Consider the following 20207-nt stretch of genomic DNA (forward strand, 5'->3'; position numbering starts at 1 on the left):
AAAGAAAGAAAGAAAGAAAGAAAGAAAGAAAGAAAGAAAGAAAGAAAGAAAGAAGAAAGAAAGAAAGAAAACAATATCCACCCTCCACTTAAAGCTGCCTTAACCATTCTGTGACCCGGATTAGAATATCAGAGAAACAAGCAAGTCACCACCTATAAGGCTTAATGATTAAACCCCATTATTTGGGCTAATACATAGATAGAAGCAGCCCATCTCCTGTCAGTTATTTACGAAAATCTGTTTGGAAAACAGATTAGTTGTCCTTCCTGAACTCTGGGTTTCCTCTGCTGACTCAAAGTCAGAATCCCCCCAGCCCGCCCCTTCTGTTGTTGTCTGCCTAAGTACACCGTGGACATTTTCCTTGGCTTCAACTTTCTATCTTGTTAGGGCTAAAGTAGCTGGCTCATAGTCAGGGTATTTTAATTTAGAAAACAAACATCGCTCCTTCCTATCTCTGGTGAACAAAGGATGCCCTTCCAAGAATGCTCTCACCTGACTCTCACCTCCACAGATAAACATCCGAGGAGAACTTCCACTTCAAAGGCCATCATTTTGGTCAGCCCGAAGTTCTGCTGGCTGTGTAAATTCCAAGTTAATGATAGGAGTGCTGTCCAACGGAGCATTCTGTGATGATGGAAAGGTTCTATATCGGCACTATCCAATATGGTAGCCCCCAGACATAGGTGGCTGTTGACCACTTGAAATGAGACTACTGCTGCTGAGAGACCAAATTTTCTATGAACGTATGTAGAAACACCTGACTGGCAGCTACATGGGTCAGTGCATCTGCACAACTGTCATTAGGAGCCCCCTGCCATGAACCGGGTTTGCTGGACTCTTTCTCTCACCCTCAAAGCAGCACCTCACAGTTGCTGTCGTTAGAATCATCTTACACGGGAGGGAACCGTGAGGATCTGGTGTGTAAGGCGCTGGTGGCAACGGGGGACTCTTTCTCTCACCCTCAAAGCAGCACCTCAGTTGCTGTCGTTAGAATCATCTTACACGGGAGGGAACCGTGAGGATCTGGTGCGTAAGGCGCTGGTGGCAACGGGTGTCCCTTGAACCCTATCTCCATCGCACCGAACTGCACCGCGTCTTCATCGGTCATCGTCGGTCCAAACTGGAACTGCAACAGAGCCCCAGAGGTGCTCTGAGGATTACCACAATGAGTGGGAGAGCGTCTCCCCTCCTGGGCATTCTACAGACGCCAGCAGAAGAGCGCTGGCAGGTTGATGTCCGGCCTTTCCTCTCTACCACGCTATGCTGCCTCTTCACGAATCCAGTCCCCAAGTTCCACCTTGTGCTTGAAAGTCATGAATGGAGAAATCAGATTGGGTGGCCCTGATGAAAACGTGGACTTTCAAAGCAACAATGAGAAAAAGATCAACACCTGCACTTCTGCAACACTTTGAGAGTCCGACCATTTCCCCCTCCTAGACAGACTGATATCGTGTCACAGGTGACCCATTTCTGTTTGGTTACTCCGCCTGAGGAAGCTGTGCTCCTCTCCTTCACCTTGACTGCAAGGGCACAGGGGCAGGAAAAGTTGTGCTAGGGGGAGAGACAGCCAAAATTAGGCCAGTCATTCTAGCAATTTCACTATTAAATGAAATAGAAATTTCCTAGAAGGACAAGCTCACATAACTTACTCCTGAAAACAAAGTCAGAGTAGGTGAGGTTATCTTGGGAAATGTTAGACTGGATAAAGTCATCAGGAGAATAGCAAAGCCAGTATGTGGAGAGTTTAACAAAGCCAGTATGATTACTTGCATCAGGGAACAAAGCCATGTTAGAGACAAATCTGATTCAGTGTTGGCTTTAAACTTGCTAAAAGTATCAAATGTCTTTCTTTTACTGTATTTAGTCACTTACGTGACCAGAATTGAAGACAGCAAAATGCTGTATTGTAGTGTAAGCCATTTATTGAAAAAGAAGAAAATCTCTTCCCTTTTGAATTATGATTTCCCATTGTTTGTTGTATCATTTTTTAAAGGTAGAGAATAAAGCACTGCAAGTTCTTTATAGAAAATAACATAGAAGCCAAAAGAGAAAGGTAGAAATCACCTGTAATTCCATCAACATCAATGATCATTATTTATGTTTTCTAAATATTTGGAACATATTTTTTTTTTTTAGCCTTGGGTCTCTCTTTGTGTGTGCTCATGCATGTGTGTAAATAGAGGCATATATGTAGATACAGATAGACTTCTTCTTCAAAAATAACTAGAAATAGAATGTTAGCTACCAGAGCTGGAGGATAGAAGAATTGAGGGAATAGGGAGATACTACTTAAGGGTACAAACATACAGTGTAGTGATTATAGTCAACAATACTATATTGTAAACTTCAAAGTTGCTAAGAGACTGGATCTTAGTTGTTTTCACCATAAAAAAAGAAATGATAATTATGTGATGTGATAGAGGTTTTAGCTAATGCTATGGTGGTAATCATGTTGCAATACATCAATGTATCAAATCAACACATATTACGCCTTAAATTTACACAGTTATATGTCGACTAAATCTCAATAAACTGGGATTACACTATTATGAAACTTCGTCACCTTCTCCCTTGAACTTAACAGCATATTTTGAATCAGTATATACTCCTCTATGGGGCGCTTGGGTGGCTTAGTCGGTTAAGCGTCCGACTTTTCGCTTAGGTCATGATCTCGCGGTTCGTGGGTTCGGGCCCTGCGTCGGGCTCTGTGCTGACTGCCAGCTCAGAGCCTGGAGCCTATTTCGGAGTCTGTATCTCCCTCTCTCTCTGACCGTCCCCTGCTCATGCTGTCTCTCTCTCTCTCTCTCCTAGAAATAAATAAAAAATATTAAAAAAATTCCTCTATGATATAATTTTTAATGATTGTCTACTGTTCCATTCATTTTATGGATATATCATATGCTTTTAAATCTAATTTACTTTCTTTTTTACTATAATAAAAAATGCTGTGATAAATATTCTGGAAGTGAACAATTTTTTGCTCATTTGTAATAATATCTTTGGTATAAATTCTTAACATTTAAATTTGAGGATCAAAAGTTATGCAAAAATGTAAGATTTTGATACATGTCATTGTCCTTTCAAAAGTATTATGTCGTTGTACATATTTTCTGCAGCATAGGCGTGTTCATTTTCCAGTATCCTGCACCAGAAATTATTGTCCTCAAAACCCTTTTGGCAATACGCATGGAACAGCAGTTTATAAATACTGCTTTGATTGGCAATGCTTTGTTTCACCTAAGGCTGAAATTTTACATGTTGAATGACCATTTGTATTTCTTTTTTGTAAATTGCTTATTTGATCCTTTGTCCCTTTTTTGTGCCAGAGTGTTTATTTTTCTCAAATTTTCCATGTTGCACTTTCTTTGTCAGATATCAGTTCCCCCTTTCAATTTGGTATGAGATTACCCTCTTGCTTTCCTGGAAAGTGGTTCTATAATTCATGTTAGGTACACATGATTTCAGCTTTTTCTGTTACTCTTCAACAGTGATACCCAGCTGATGATGCTATTGTTCCTCTTCTGTCTCACTGTAGTGCACTGTCAGAACAGGGTGATGGAATGGTGGGAATGACATGGACCCTTGTCTTCTTCCTCACCTTAATGGGAATACTGCTCTGCCACAGGATCTTGTGAGTCATTTTATTATTATTTAATTTAAAAAAATCTTTATAACGTTTATTTATTCTTGAGAAAGAGAGAGTGCAAGCAGGGGAGGGGAAGAGAGAGGGAGACAGAGAATCCGAAGCAGGCTCCAGGCTCTGAGATGTCAGCACAGAGCCCGATGAGTGGCTTGAACTCACTAACAGCAAGATCATGACCTGAGCCAAAGTCGGATGCTTAACCACCTGAGCCACCTAAGCGCCCCTATTTTTTTATATTCTTAAAGTTATTTATTTATTTGTTTTGAGAGAGAGAGCGCATGTGCATGAGCAGGGAAGGGGGAGAGAGAGAGAAAGAGAGGGAATCCCAAGCAGGCTTCTGCTGTCAGTGCAGAGCCCAACATGGGGCTCAAACCTATGAACTGTGAGATCATGACCTGAGGTGAAATCAAGAGTCAGATGCTTAACCAACTGAGCCACCCAGGCGCCCCTTGTGAGTCATTTTAAATAATGTGTCATGTGACAAAGGTGTCCTTTTATCTCTAGTTTACTAAAAATTCATTTTATAAATAATTGACGTTGAGTTTTATTGATTGTGTTTTCAGTATCGAGTAGTGTAATCATTGGGCTTTCATTTGCTGCATTATACTAGTACATTTCATTACATTGAAAACAATCCTTAGGTGAACTCAGTTTGATTATTTTTAACAGCTACTGGACTTATTTTGCTACTTTTTCCCTCAGACTTTTAGATATGTTTTCATGAGAAGAATAGAATGTAGGTTCCTTTTCAGTGCTAAGTCCTGAAGATTATCTTTTTTTGTCGTTATAATATCACCTTGGAAGTCATACAAAAATATTTCCAACATTTTCTATGTACAGAAATATTCACAAAGGATACACATAACAAATGTACAGGTAAATAATCTGGACCATACATATTTTGGGCCAGTTCTCTGAAAATTCCATTGCTTCCATTGTTTAGTTATCTTAGATTTAATACTTCTTTCTGAATGCATTTAGATTCCGTACAGCTCCTAAGAAAATCATTTAATTCATTCAGATTTTCCAGTATTCTCATGAGCTTTATAGAATATTTTCCATAAAACATCTATATTTGTTGCCATGTTCATGTATTTGCTAGTGAATACATTTTTCTCATTTTCCATTAGACTTGCCAGAAATTTTGCTATTTTTGTTATTGTTTTTTCAAAGGGCATGTTCTTGGATTTGTTTTTATTTCCATTCTTTTTGCTTTCTGATTTATCCATCTTACATTTATTAAGTCATTCCTCCAGTTCTTCTACTTGTTTTACTGTTCTTTTTATAACTCTTCTTTAAAATGTTTTTATTATTTATTTTTGACAGGAGGGGAAGGGGCAGAGAGAGACAGGGAGACACAGAATCTGAAGCAGGCTCCAGGCTCTGAGCTGTCAGCACTGAGCCCAACGCGGGGCTGGAACTCACAAACTGTGAGATCATGACCTGAGCTGAAGTCAGATGTTTAACCTATTGAGCCACCCAGGCGCCCTCAAAATCAACATTTCAATCTCAAAAAATGTTATAAGGAATCAAACTAGTCCATTAGTCCGTCCTTCCTTCCTTCCTTCCTTTCGTCCTTCCTTTTATTTAAAAAAATTTTTTGACGTTTATTTATTTTTGAGAGAGAGAGCGTGTGAAAAGGGGAGGGGCAGAGAGAGAGACGCGGAATCCGAAGCAGACTCCAGGCTTTGAGCTGTCAGCACAGAGCCCGCTGTGGGGCTTGAACTCACAAACTGTGAGATCATGACCTGAGCCAAATTCAGACGCTTAATCAACTGAGCCACCCAGGCACCCCTATAACTCTTGAAGTGACTAATACGCTCATTTATTTTTTCATAGTTAATAAGGAAAACATCTGTGACTGTGTATTTTCCTCTGACTACTGCTTTGGCCATGTGACATAAGAGGTGTAGATGCACAGTGATCTCATTATTATTCATTTTCAATATATACAATTTTAATTTTTTCTATAACCTAGGAATTACTTCGAAAAGTATTTTCTAAATTGCTCAATCCCTTTCAGGTTTAACTAAACATACCCAGTTAAACCTTGGATTGCGAGTAACTTCTTCTGCTAGCGTTCCACAAGATGAGCAAACATTTCTAATAATTATTTTAACTTGAGAAACAAGCAGTCTTGTAACGAGTAGTGTGTGACACCACGTGTCCCATGATCACAACTGAGCCAGTGGTTCTTGAAATTCACATTGATATACAAGTGCTTTGGATTACAAGCATGTTTCTGGAATGAACTATGCTCACAAACCAAGGTTTTATTGTATATGTGTATATCTTATTTAAAATAGCATTCATATTAACCTGAAGTACATCAATGCATTTTTAATCTTGGGCTTTATAAGAGGGAGTACACGTACAACTTACCCCCTAATATCCAAAGATATTTCATTCATAATTTCAAATAAGCATCTAACAATATCCTTTTTTTTTTACATTTTTTATTTTATTTATTTATTTATTTTTCGTTGTACACATAAAATTTCTTTATTTTTTTTTTTACAAATAGTTTATTGTCAAATTAGTTTCCACAGAACAACCAGTGCTCATCCCCACGAGTGTCCTCCTCCATGCCCACTCCCCCTCCCCCCCACATCCATCAGTCCTCAGTTTTTGTCAGCATCCAAGAGTCTCTCATGGTTTGCCTCTCTCCCTTTCCCCCACCATTTCCCCACTTCTTCTCCCCCTTGTTCCTCCGTCAAGTTCCTCCTAATCCTCCTATACGTGCAAACATATGATATCTGTCCTTCTCTGCCTGACTTATTTCGCTCAGCATAACACCCTCAAGGTCCATCCATGTTGCTACACATGGCCAGATTTCATTGTTTCTCATTGCCATGTAGTATTCCATGGTATAGATAAACCACATCTTCTTGATCCATTCATCTGTTGATGGACACTTAGGCTCTTTCCATGTTTTAGCTATTGTGGAGAGTGCTGCTATGAACATTGGGGTACATGTGCTCCTATGCCTCAGCATTTCTGTATCCCTTGGGTAAATTCCTAGCAGTGCTATTGCTGGGTCATAAGGGAGTTCTATTGTTAGTTTCCTGAGGAACCTCCACACTGTTTTCCAGAGGGGCTGTACCAGTTTACATTCCCACCAACAGTGTAGGAGGGTGCCCGTTTCTCCACATCCTCGCCAGCATCTAGAGTTCTCTGATTTGCTCATTTTAGCCACTCTGACTGGCGTGAGGTGGTATCTCAGTGTGGTTTTGATTTGTATTTCCCTGATGAGGAGGGATGCTGAGCATCGTTTCATGTGTCTGTTGGCCATCTGGATGTCCTCTTTGGAGAAGTGTCTGTTCATGTCTTCTGCCCATTTCTTCACTGGGTTGTTTGTTTTTCGGGCGTGTAGTTTGGTGAGTTCCTTATAGATTCTGGATATTAACCCTTTATCTGATATGTCATTTGCAACTATCTTTTCCCATTCCGTTGGTTGCCTATTAATTTTCTGGGTTGTTTCCTTGGCTGTGCAGAAGCTTTTAATCTTGATGAGGTCCCAACAGTTTATTTTTGCTCTTGATTCCCTTGCTTTTGGGGATGTGTCAAGTAAGAAGTTGCTGCGGTGGAGGTCAAGGAGGTTGTTTCCTGCTTTCTCCTCTAGGGTGTTGATAGTTTCCTGTCTCACGTTCAGGTCCTTTATCCATTTTGAGTTGATTTTTGTGCATGGTGTGAGAAAATGATCTAGTTTCATTCTTCTGCATGTTGCTGTCCAGTTCTCCCAACACCATCTGTTAAAAAGGCTGTCTTTTTTCCATTGGATATTCTTTCCTGCTTTGTCAAAGATCAGTTGGCTGTATACTTTTGGGTCCACTTCTGAGTTCTCAATTCTGTTCCATTGGTCTATGTGTCTGTTTTTGTGCCAATACCATACTGTCTTGAGGATGACAGCTTTGTAGTAGAGGCTGAAGTCTGGGATGGTGATACCTCCCGTTTTGGTTTTATTTTTCAGTATTACTTTGGCTATTCGGGGTCTTTTGTGGTTCCATACAAATTTTTGGATAGTTTGTTCTAGTTTTGAGAAGTATGCTGGTGCAATTTTGATTGGAATTGCATTGAATGTGTAGAGTGCTTTAGGTAGTAATGACATCTTAACTATATTTATTCTTCCTATCCATGAGCATGGAATGTTTTTCCATTTCTTTGTGTCTTCTTCAATTTCCTTCATAAGTTTTCTATAGTTTTCATCATACAGATCTCTTGTATCCTTGGTTAGGTTTATTCCGAGGTATTTTATGGTTTTTTGTGCAATTGTGAATGGGATCAGTTTCTTGATTTCTCTTTCTGTTGCTTCATTATTGGTGTATAAAAATGCAACCGATTTCTGTACGTTGATTTTGTACCCTGCAACTTGGCTGAATTCTTGGATCAGTTCTAGTAGGCTTCTGGTGGAGTCTGTCGGGTTTTCTATGTAGAGTATCATGTCATCTGCGAAGAGTGAAAGTTTGACTTCCTCTTTGCCAATTCTGATGCCTTTGATTTCCTTTTGTTGTCTGATGGCTGATGCTAGGACTTCCAGCACTATGTTAAACAACAGTGGTGAGAGTGGACATCCCTGTCGTGTTCCTGATCTCAGGGGGAAAGCTCTCAGTTTTTCCCCGTTGAGGATGATGTTAGCTGAAGGCTTCTCATAGATGGCTTTGATGATGTTTAAGTAGGTTCCTTCTATCCCAACTTTCTCGAGAGTCTTTATTAAGAAGGGATGCTGTATTTTGTCAAATGCTTTTTCTGCATCTATTGACAGGATCATATGGTTTTTATCTTTTCTTTTATTGATATGATGGATCACATTGATTGATTTGCGAATGTTGAACCAGCCCTGTAACCCAGGAATGAATCCCACTTGATCTTGGTGGATGATTCTTTTGATATGCTGCTGGATTCGATTTGCAAGGATCTTGTTGAGAATTTTTGCATCCGTATTCATCAAGGATATTGGCCTATAGTTCTCTTTTTTTGTTGGATCTCTGTCTGGCTTGGGAATCAGAGTGATGCTGGCTTCATAAAATGAGTCCGGGAGTTTTCCTTCGACTTCTATTTTTTGGAATAGCTTGAGAAGAATTGGGATTAATTCTGTTTTAAATGTCTGGTAGAATTCCCCAGGGAAACCATCAGGTCCAGGGCTCTTATTTGTTGGGAGATTTTTGATCACTGATTCGATTTCTTCACTCGTTATGGGTCTGTTCAGGTTTTCTATTTCTTCCCGTGTGAATTTTGGTAGTGAGTGTGTGTTTAGGAATTTGTCCATTTCTTCTAAGTTGTCCAATTTGTTGGCATATAATTTTTCATAGTATTCCCTGATAATTGCTTGTATTTCTGAGGGGTTGGTTGTAATAAGTCCATTTTCATTCATAATTTTGTCTATTTGGGTGCTCTCTCTTTTCTTTTTGATAAGCCTGGCTAGAGGTTTGTCAATTTTGTTTACTTTTTCAAAAAACCAACTCTTGGTTTCATTGATCTGTTCAATTGTTTCTTTGGTCTCTATGTTGTTTATTTCTGCTCTAATTTTTACTATTTCTCTTCTTCTACTGGGTTTAGGGCGTTCTTGTTGCTCTGCCTCTAGCTCCTTTAGGTGAGCTGTTAGATTTTGGACTTGTGCTTTTTCTAATCTCTTGAAATAGGCCTGGAGAGCAATGTACTTTCCTCTTAGGACTGCCTTGGCCGCATCCCATAGATTTTGAATTGTTGTGTTTTCATTTTCATTTGTTTCCATATATTTTTTAATTTCCTCTCTAATTGCCTGATTGGCCCATTCATTCTTTAGAAGGGTGTTCTTTAACCTCCATGTTTTTGGCGGTTTTCCAGACTTCTTCCTGTAATTGATTTCAAGTTTCAAAGCATTGTGATCTGACAGTGTGCATGGTATGACCTCTATTCTTTTATATTTATTGAGGGCTGCTTTATGTCCCAGTATGTGATCTATCTTGGAGAATGTGCCATGCGCACTTGAGAAGAAAGTAAATTCCCTGGCCTCAGGATGTAAAGTTCTAAATATATCCGTCAGATCCATCTGGTCCAATGTGTCTTTCAAGTCCATTATTTCTTTAGTGATTTTCTGTCTGGTTGACCTATCCATTGCTGTAAGCGGAGTATTAAAGTCCCCTGCTATTAGCACATTCTTATCTATAAGCTTGTTTCTGTTTGTGATTGTTTTAGATATTTAGGTGCTCCCATATTCAGGGCGTAGACATTTATGATAGTTAGTTCTTCCTGATGGATGGACCCTGTAATTATTATGTAGTGTCCTTCTTCATCTCTTGTTACTGTCTTTAAAGTCCAGTTTGTCTGATATAAGTATAGCTACTCTGGCTTTCTTCTGAAGTCCAGCCGCCTGGAGCCCGCACAAAGCAGCAGTTTGTGTGCTCACCCCCCCCCCCCCCCGCCCCGGACCAGTTGGCACGAGGGGACCTGGCGTGCAGGTGTTTGGCAAATACGGTCTTTCTATGCCCCGAGCGGAGGTTTTTTCCCCCCGAGCGGAGGTTTTTCTGTTTCGGACTCTCCTTTTCACCTCTCACTCCCCGTAGAGGGTAGAGGGGGATCACCTCCCACCCTGGAGTCTCCGATCCTGGCCCGATTTTATCTTCCCCAGTTCGCACTCACGTTAGAAGGCTTTCTCAGTGGGTTCTGCGTCCTTTTTCTCCCAATCTCTCAGGTTTTGTAAGGTTTCCAATGGCTTCAGATCTTTTCCGTGTGATGTATGGGCGCGAGTTACCAATATCCTTTTTAAAGGAATCATGAATGAATACTGTGCTGTTAGAGTAAATTTCCCTTTTCACAATAAAAGCATTATAGGTAACTGTTTCATATTGTTTTATTTTATTTATTTCTTTATTTTATTTTGGAGAGAGAGAGACAGTGTGAGCAAAGGAGGGGCAGAGAGAGAGGAAGACACAGAATCTGAAGCAGGTTCCAGGCTCTGAGCTGTCAGCATAGAGCCCAATGAGGGGCTCGAACTCATAATCCACGAGATCATGACCTGAGCCGAAGTCAGACGCTTAACTTACTGAGCCATCCAGGTGCCCCTGTTTCATACTGTTTTAAAGGAGACTTACCAGAATATTAAAGAGCTATGAAATATACAACTTCTAAGGTAATAAGATTTTTATATCAGAATGAAGCAAATTCCTAACTATGGGTTGATGTGCTCATATGCTTGGACTTATTTGACAACAGCAAAACAAATTGTCAGATGTGCAGCCCAAAATGTCATGATTCAAAATAGCAACTTTTATTGGTCCTTTCAGGTGATTAGAAAGACAGAAGCACAAGTGACAAATATGAGACACTGTTAATAATTTGATTTCAAATCCAAAGACACCACAAGTTGCATATTACATAGAAACTACTAAAAACAAATTAATTGTTACATAGCTTATGGAGATCTCAATAAAATACATGGAAACGTGAACCAGATCTAGGATTCTTGTCTGTCAACATATACTGTCTCTACATTCCTATAATTTTTAGTATCTTGCACAAATTTAGTATGACATGTTTTAAGTAGTGAACTTCCAGAGGATTCGTCTGTATGTAATTTGCTTCATACGATGCTCATTTCAGCAGTTCCACATATAGGAGCCCAATAACCTATTAGTAGCAGTGATAACGATTCAAATAAAGCAGTTGCAATCATTCTGAATATGTTACTATTTACTTCCAACGTTCAGAGTTTAGAGAATGAAGATAAAAAGTTGAGATTACTGAGACACCTGAGTGGCTCGGTCGGTTAGGCGTCTGACTTCAGCTCAGGTCATGATCTCATGGTTTGTGAGTTCCAGCCCCGCATCGGGCTCTGTGCTGACGGCTCAGAGCCTGGAGCCTACTTCAGATTCTGTGTCTCCCCCTCTCTCTGCCCTACCCATGTTCATGCTTTGTCTCTGTCTCTCAGTAATAAAAACGTTAAATTTTTTTTTTAAAAAAAGTTGAGATTACTGTTGTTCTGAGCAATACAAATGGCATCAAGTCTCCTGAGAAAGGAAAAAGAAGTGGATTCCCCATGTTTTTCATATTCCACAGCACTGTTGAAAAGCAGTTTCTCATACATAACTATTGATCTAATGCCCTGAGGGTAAATTAAATATGACATCACATGGAAAGAAAACGCATGTGTCATTCCTTTACTTCATGCAAGATGCCTTTTAAGGTTCATAGTGCTGTGGGGCACCTGGGTGGCTCAGTCGGTTAAGTGTCCGACTTTGGCTCAGGTCATGATTTCGCAGTTCCTGAGTTCAGACCCCACGCCGGGCTCTGTGCTGACAGCTCGGAGCCTGGAACCTGCTTCGGATTCTGTGTCTTCCTCTCTCTGCCCCTCCCCCGCTAGCACTCTGTCTCTCTCTCTCTCTCAAAAATAAATAAATGTTTAAAAAAATAAAGTTCAGAGTGCTGTAAAAGCATGTAGGCATATGTATATCCATTTACTTGGAATCAAACCCTGGTTATTCCATTTCATTATCACAAACAGAAATTTACTAAACCTATAGCACCTAAATCTACTGCAGTAAACTGTGAAACCATTTAAAATACGATATTACTCTGTAAATTTTTATTGGCTTTGGAAAGTGTATGTGGCTCTGACACGTTAAAAGAAATCAAATAAAACCTTTAATCATTGAATATGGAAACCTTTTATAAAATAAAAACCTACACTGTTAAAACCAGCATCTCAATTATATTTAGCACCACTCACTAATTTTCTAGAATAGGAGTTGTACATTTTTTATGATTTTATTTTTAAGTAATCTCCACACCCAGCATGGGGCTCAGACATACAACCCTGAAGTCCAGCGTCGCATACTTTACCACCTGAGCCAACCAGGCGCCCTGAAGTTTTTGATTTTTAATAAAATGTGATCCTTCATAGTTTAATTGGAATGAAATCAACATATCTATATAATAAAGAATTTTTTTTTAAATTTTTTTAATGTTTTATTTATTTCTAGGAGAGAGAGAGAGAGACAGCGTGAGCAGGGGAGGGTCAGAGAGAGAGGGAGTCACAGACTCTGAAACAGGCTCCAGGCTCTGAGCTGCCAGTCAGCACACAGCCCGATGCGGGGCTCGAACCCACGAACCGCGAGATCACGACCTAAGCAAAAGTCGGACGCTTAACCGACTAAGCCACCCAGGCGCCCCCATATAATAAAGAATTTCAAGAGGCCTATAATAATTACCCCAATATTTACAGAATACTTAGAGAGGTAACAAAATGATTCTACCCTCTTTACACTATCATTAGGTTAAAATACATATTGGGATACAAAAAACAAATAGTCCAGTGAAGGAATGGGCAGAAGACATGAATAGACATTTTCCCAGAGAAGACATCCAGATGGCTAACAGACACATGAAAAGATGCTCAACGTCACTCATCATCAGGGAAATACAAATCAAACCCACAACGAGATACCACCTCACACCTGTCAGAATGGCTAAAATTAACAACACAGGAAACAACAGATGTTGGTGAGGATGCGGAGAAAGGGGAGCCCTCTTATGCTGTTGGTGGGAATGCGAACTGGTGCAGCCACTCTGGAAAACAGTGTGGAGGTTCCTCAAGAAGTTAAAAATAGAAATACCCTACGACCCAGCAGTTGCACCCAAAGGCTACAAAAATAGTGATTCAGAAAGGCACATGCACCTTGATGTGCATATCAACATTATCACCAATAGCTAAACATTGGAAAGAGCCCAAATGTCAAATGTCCATCAACTGGTGAATGGATAAAGATGTGATATATAAATGTATACATATATATGTGTATACACACACAAAGGAATATTATTTATAAAAAGGAATGAAATCTTGCCACTTGCAGTGATGTGAATGGAGCTAGAGAGTGTTATGCTAAGCAAAATAAGTCAGAGAAAGACAAATACCATATGATTTTAGTCAAATGTAGAGTTTAAGAAACAAAACATATGAACATAGGGGAAGGGGGAGGGAAAGAGAGGGGAAACAAACCATTAGAGACTCTTAAGGATAGAGAACAAACTGAGAGTTGATGGAGGGAGGTAGGTGAGGGGATGGGCTAGATGGGCGGTGGGCATTAAGGAGAGCACTTGTGATGAGCACTGGGTATTATATGTTTAAGTGATGAATCAATAAATTCTACTCCTGAAACCAGTATTTCACTGTATGTTAATTAACTAGAATTTAAATAAAAATTTGAAGAAAAATACCTATGGAAATAAAAGATGTTTGCTTCTGTGCAAACCAATTATATTTTAACTTGGTACTCAAGGGCAATTTTGCCCCCCAGAGGGCATCTGGAAATGTCTGGAGTTATTTCTAGTTGTTAAAACTGGGGGGGACAGGGGTTGGTACTTCAGTGGCCTTCTGCTGGGTAGGCAGAGAACAGGGATGCTGCTAGCCATCCTACAGCACCCAGGACAGCCCCCACAGCGAAGACGTATCCAGCCCTAAATGTCCTTAGCGCAAGGCTGAGGAACTCTGCTTGAACTACTGGTGCCTCTTCCATCGTGCAGATGCTTTAGGGGTAATATTCCTTCCTAGTTTCCCAACATCAGAAACAGCAACTTAGGATCTAGTATAGGATCTAGTGTAAGATCTATGAGACAATATTTGGCCCTGACACATTGATAAATTGGGATCATTACTTTTATTGTTCACATATATAAATAAATAAGTCATATGTTGTGTTCTGAGGATAACCTCCTAGCTGTACATGTAGTGAGTTTTCTCATCACCTGCTTAGGTATTAACATCGACGATCAGGTTCAGTCTTCACAGCTGCACAGAAGCATCTTAGGACTGCAGAGTCGGCCTTGAGGAGTCCTCAACTTGGACACGTGAGTCATATACCAAAAAGAACGCAGAGTTTGCTTTCAACCCTTCACGCTGCTTGCGTAGATTAGGCTTTACTTTGACTTCAGTCTTTCCTCTTTTCAAACTCTGTTTTCCATTATTGTGATCACAGGTTTTTGGGATATTCTAAAGAAGGCCCTGCACCCCCATATTATCAGCTTCAGCCTAACTTAACAGTTTACAAATTTCCTGTTTCCCTTTATTAACTCTCACTCTTCTGATTTGGGGTTATTTCCATTAACACAACTAATAAGTCAGAAGAAAGGACCAGTTAAAGGCCTACACAATGTTTCTCTAAAGATTACTATTTAATAAACTTATTGAATGCTGGTTAAAATGAGAGATCAGTATATGTACAATATATAATTTTTCATCACACATACTATAAGCTAATGCTTTATCATTTTCTTAGTATTCTGAATTTACTATTACCATAAGCTCATTTATCTTCTTATTAAGATGGCTAATGAGAAAGTAAAATAATCAAACCTATGACCCTCATTTCTAATTGAATCTCAGTTAATGTTACTGCTGCTATAACTGATTAATTCACCCTCCCTCATCTACTTTATCTGACTTGCCTAATCAAAATTTCATTTTATTTTTCTGTTTAAGCTTGTGGAGAAAGACCTTGCTTCCATTTTAAATGTAAATTTTGTACTTAGATTTTATTCCCTTTGAATATCCCCCTTCTTGAGTAAACATCTAACTGTTGGTATTAAGTACAAGATTGAAAATGCTTTACAAGAAGAGACCACATATTTGCAGCCAAATGGACCAGTGGTTGAGACTAGTGGGTTGATTCCCACAAATGCTGTTTGGGGACGAACACCTCTCCCCTGCGTTTGTCCCCACTGGGGCCCTCATTTTCCACAACATCCTCCTGTATGTTACATGGGGCTGTTTCAAAACTCCTTTAACTAAAATGTATGTACATTGCCAGTGTCACTGTGCATTTCACTCACCATCTTAGCTTATACCTTGCACTCTATAAGTACTCAAAAGTTGTTTTTAATAATGATGTTTAATTACACATTTTTGATTGGAAATTGGAGTTTGTGTAGCTTTGGATGTATTGCATGGTTTCTAAAGATCTCGGTGGGAAATAAGAATAATTGTGTGTGGGACTTAAAAAACTATTAATGATATAAGAGTTGGGTTATTCTTAATCACTTTTTTATTTTAAGCGAGACTTGCTTAAATTTATGAAAGCCTAGGTGACATATGCTGTAACTATAACAGATGGACTTGCCCTGCAAGAGCCACCATGATAAATAATCTCAGGGGTTAGTGGCATCTGGGCACATGACTCTTCATCTTGGCCTCATGCCAGTAAGGTGAGGACAAGCCCTTCTTTCACTTCTCCCTTAGTGGTACTTAACAGTACCCACCACATAAGATTTTGTGAGTATCAAATGAGATCTGCATGCTTTATGCTTAAATTGTTCCTGGCGTGTAGTAGTCATCCAATAAATGCTAACTAAATACTAGTAATAAATGATATAACATGTTCACAGATTGAGAAAAAAATGGAGCAAAATGTTGGTGAGGAGCAGAAATCAATGGCAAACCAGGCGAGTGAAAATTTCCAGTCAGTATCTAAAATGCCAAGGCAGAGGAATCTGGGCTAGCCATCTGGATACACGTAAGGAACGTAACCCAGGGCATGACCCCCAAACAGCAGCCTCCTCTTCTTTCCCCACAGATAAGGGAAAGAAGAACCCTTATCTGTGGGGAAAGATAAGGGTTTCTTTCTGTGGGTGCTGCTAGAACCCAAAGAAATGGGCAGCCTTCTTTTCTGAAAATAGTCATCTTGGGACGAAGATACGGGGAAGTTTGGGGTTGTCTTCTTTCTCTTTCTTTCCAGCTGCTTCAACTTTGGTCTCTTCAGTAAAGGCAGGGGCGATTCATAATGCAAGAACTACTTTGCTACATGTTGGGAGGGGGCGAAGTCCAGAGTTATGAGCCAAGTACAACAAATACGATGATGAAGCTGGACTTACTCAGCATATCCTTAATCGTCTACTACTTTAGGATTCACTACAAAGCCAATTGGTTTTCACTGAGCTTCTATTATTAGTTAGCTGTCTGACGTGGTGTCTGGCCCTTACTAGGCACTTTACACAAGTTATTGAATTTGATCTTTTTTTTAATGTTTTATTTATTTCTGAGAGAGAGAGAGAGAGGCAGCATGAGCAGGGGAGGGTCAGAGAGAGAGGGAGATACAGAATGTGAAGCAGGCTCCAGGCTCTGAGCTGTCAGCAAAGAGCCTGATGCGGGGCTCAAACCCACGAACCGGGAGATCATGACCTGAGCCAAAGTCGGACATTCAACCGACTGAGCCGCCCAGGCGCCCCTTAAATTTGATTTTAAGCAAATCATCGCCGAGCATCTGGTCAGCATCAGAGCACTCAGGGAGGGTGAATGTTGTTGAGAAGCAGAAGTATGACATTGACCAGTAAGGACGGTACTACTATTTTTTTTTTTAAATCTGTCAACTGACAAAGGAACATTAAGAAATGCAGTGACTAAAGACTTGGAGCACTGGTGAAAAGTTTCTGGGGGAGGAGAGGTGTTCAGGCTGAGTCTTGCACAACACACCAGCATTGGAGAGGACGAAGACAGCCCAGACAGAGAAGAGCCTGTGCTGAGATACAGCAAGGCCTATATGTGGGTTAGAGATGGACACAGCATGGGATGGTGTGGCCGGGTTGTAGGAAGCTGGAGAGGCAGATCAGGACCAGGCGATAAGGACCTTTACAGACTACCAAGGAGTTTGATGGCCAGTGAATGGCCAGTTTGGGTTTTGTTTTGTTTTGTTCTGTTTTGTTTTGTTTTTTTCAATGTTTTATTGATTTCTAGGAGAGAGAGAGAGACAGCGTGAGCAGGGAATGGTCAGATAGAGAGGGAGACACAGACTCTGAAACAGGCTCCAGGCCCTGAGCTGGCAGTCAGCACAGAGCCGGACGCGGGGCCCGAACCCACGAACTGTGAGATCATGACCTAAGCGAAAGTCGGACGCTTAACCGACTAAGCCACCCAGGCGCCCCCGGGTTTTTAAGTTAATAGAGGCACACTCAGATTTGCTCGTAGGACCAGCACAGTGCACGGGTGTGCGAGAAACTGGTGCCAGGACACCGGCCATAAGCCAGTTCTGATGAGTCAGGGAGGACATGGTGGTGCTTCTGGGATGAGAATGCCAGTTGGTAAGGAGAAGGGACAGATTCAAGAGGCTTTTAACAGACAGAAATGACAGGACTTCCTAGCCATTGATTATGGCTGGGGAGGAAGACAAAGCAGTCAAGGACCACAGAGATTTCTAGCTGGGAAAATTGAGTAGATGAAACACCCCTGCTGTGTTCACGGGGTACAGAGCAAGGGGCGGGGGGCGGGGGGGGGGAGAGGAGTGTGACAAGGTCCATTGGAGGGACCTGCGGGACAGCGAGGCACGAGGCAGCTGGAACCCACTCTCTGCCCCAAGCCAAACCTTGTCCCAGCCCCCTGCCCCCCGCTGACACCGGTGGGTCTGGTCTCCCACCAGCTCCACCACTTCCCCCACTGCTGTCCCAACACTTTACCCTCTCGGTGCCCTTTCAGTCACCACACTCTCAAAGTTTTGTTTTGTTTTGTTTTTCTCCCAGCTCTGTTAGGTCAGGACCTGCTTTTCAGATTAGCTGGCACCCATCTCAGCCCCCTTGCTGCTTTCCTCACGTCTGTTCACAACGTGAACCACAATGCAGCAGGGCAGAATTAGTAAACCGGAATCCAATCTAATATATCCTTCAGCGCAGGCGTCACTGTCCAAGTGGAAACAACCGAGGCCCAGAAAAAGTGGCATAAAGTCAGTGTCGCCTGTCATTTCCAAGCTCCACTTCTCCTGCTTCATTCGCTTATTCTGCAAACTCTTGTCCCCTTTCCTTCCTGCCTCCAGAGCCTTCCGGGCACTCCCCTCGTTGCCTGAGGTACTGTGGGCTGCCAGTCCAACGGGGACGAGGAAAGCTCTCAGTCCCACAAGGCTATTCCTGCCTTCCATTGACCTCCTTCTTGACATTTGCATTGAAGTCATCACCACACTGAAATCGTCATGGGCACCCTGGGGCCTATGTCAGAGAATCCGAACTCTTTGGCCTCTAAGATCTGGACCTCATCTGGCTTTTCAGAGGCATCTACACCCCGATGCCCCCCTCCCCACTCACCTCTGAGCCATCCTACCTGCCAGTCCCTGCAAGTGGACCTCGCCCCACCTCTGTCGTAAGTGTTCCTGTTTCTTTAAACAACTTAGCCATTGTTCCAGGTCTTATCTCAATGAACTCCTTTGAGAAAACTTGCCCCTTTTTTTTGCTTTTTTAAAAGAGTTTTGTAACTGACTTGTCCAACCTACTTTTACTTTTTTTTTTAAGTTTGTTTATTTATTTTGAGAGAGACAGAGCCAGCACAAGCAGAAGAGGGGCAGAGAGGGAGAGAGAGAGAGAATCCCAAGCAGACTGCGCTGCCAGCGCAGAGCCAGACATGGGCTCGAACTCACCCACTGTGAGATCATGATCTGAGCCAAAACTAAGAGTCAGACACTTAACCGACTGAGCCACCCAGGCGCCCCTCAATCTACTAACTTTAATTCTCTCCTTTTCCTATTTTCTCATAGTATTTTTTTTTCACATTCGTAAATGCAAGTGTTGCCAATGTGATTTGCTATTATGTTCTACAAAATTGAAACTTCCTGGAGGGCAGAGGACTGCTGTATTTGGTCCATTTTTGCATTTTTAATGGTTCATGAATATTTGTGGAATATAATTCAATTGACTAATCCTAATCATAAACTTGATTTTTATGAAGCCCAGTACATTTTTTTCTCATTCCTAGACAGAAAAAAAAAAAAATGATTTTCAGGATCTGTCATAAAAAAGGCTTTGGAATATTTTTGTCTCCATCCTGATATTTTATGCCCTATTTTAGGACAAGAAAATCTTGTGAAACTATGATATTGAAAAGGCTCATCAAGTTTTGTAGGTTAATTTTACAGCCATAATAATGATGAACTTTGATGTGTTTTTCATAAGCTAACATTGCCTTACTTCAATGAAAGTGAATCACTACTGCTTGGAAACAAAAATTAGACAAACTGAGTATAATTTTGCCAACATCATATTCCTAAAATGGGACTTTAAACAACAGTTTCTTTTTTCTTTTTTTTTTTTAAAGAACACGTGTGCCTATGTGTCCCCGCCTGTGAATGAAGACCAATAAATCATGAGTTTTATGTGGTAAAAGTAAGACTATGAATGTTCTGATATTTTCTCCTAGAGGTTTAGTTATTTACACTGTTTCTTAGATGTTACGCTGGAAGTTTTTCATGGTCTTGACATACAATGCTTGCTGCTTTCCTAGGCTAAAATTCTTGCGAATGTGCCTGGTTCTGTTTTTGATCGCCTATCAGGCCACCTGGTGGAATTTACCCAGAGGTATTTCGCCCTGCCCATATGTACTTCCTTTGCCAGCCTTTGTAAAGAGGTGGAAGGGGCGTCAGGCCTCGTACCGCTTTGGTTAGAAGCTCTCATTTTCATAACAGAACCGTAAACTCTCCTCCTAGTTGCTATAAAAGCATATGAATTAATACCTCAAAGCTTCTTTCCTTAAGTTTTGGCCAATGACAATGGCCTTATACTCTCTTCTGTGTGATAGTTAGCTGCAGCCCTTTAATGAGAAGTGTGGTTTCTGGAAGACTGT

General features: G+C 40.9%; 1 protein-coding gene across 2 annotated transcripts in view; it reads left to right on the forward strand.

Moving 5' to 3' along the window:
* The window catches only part of LOC120232893 (carbonic anhydrase 5B, mitochondrial), a 103490-nt gene that overhangs the window by 18260 nt on the left and 65023 nt on the right, over window positions 1-20207 (forward strand). For both annotated transcript variants that reach the window (XM_039233871.1, XM_039233877.1), the window contains exon 4: window positions 3536-3631. In XM_039233871.1, coding sequence (XP_039089802.1) covers window positions 3536-3631 — 96 coding nt within the window. The remainder of the gene's footprint in view (window positions 1-3535; window positions 3632-20207) is intronic.

The sequence above is a fragment of the Hyaena hyaena genome, unplaced genomic scaffold (assembly GCF_003009895.1).
Source record: "Hyaena hyaena isolate Hyena2069 unplaced genomic scaffold, ASM300989v1 scaffold_80, whole genome shotgun sequence".
Lineage (NCBI taxonomy): Eukaryota > Metazoa > Chordata > Mammalia > Carnivora > Hyaenidae > Hyaena > Hyaena hyaena.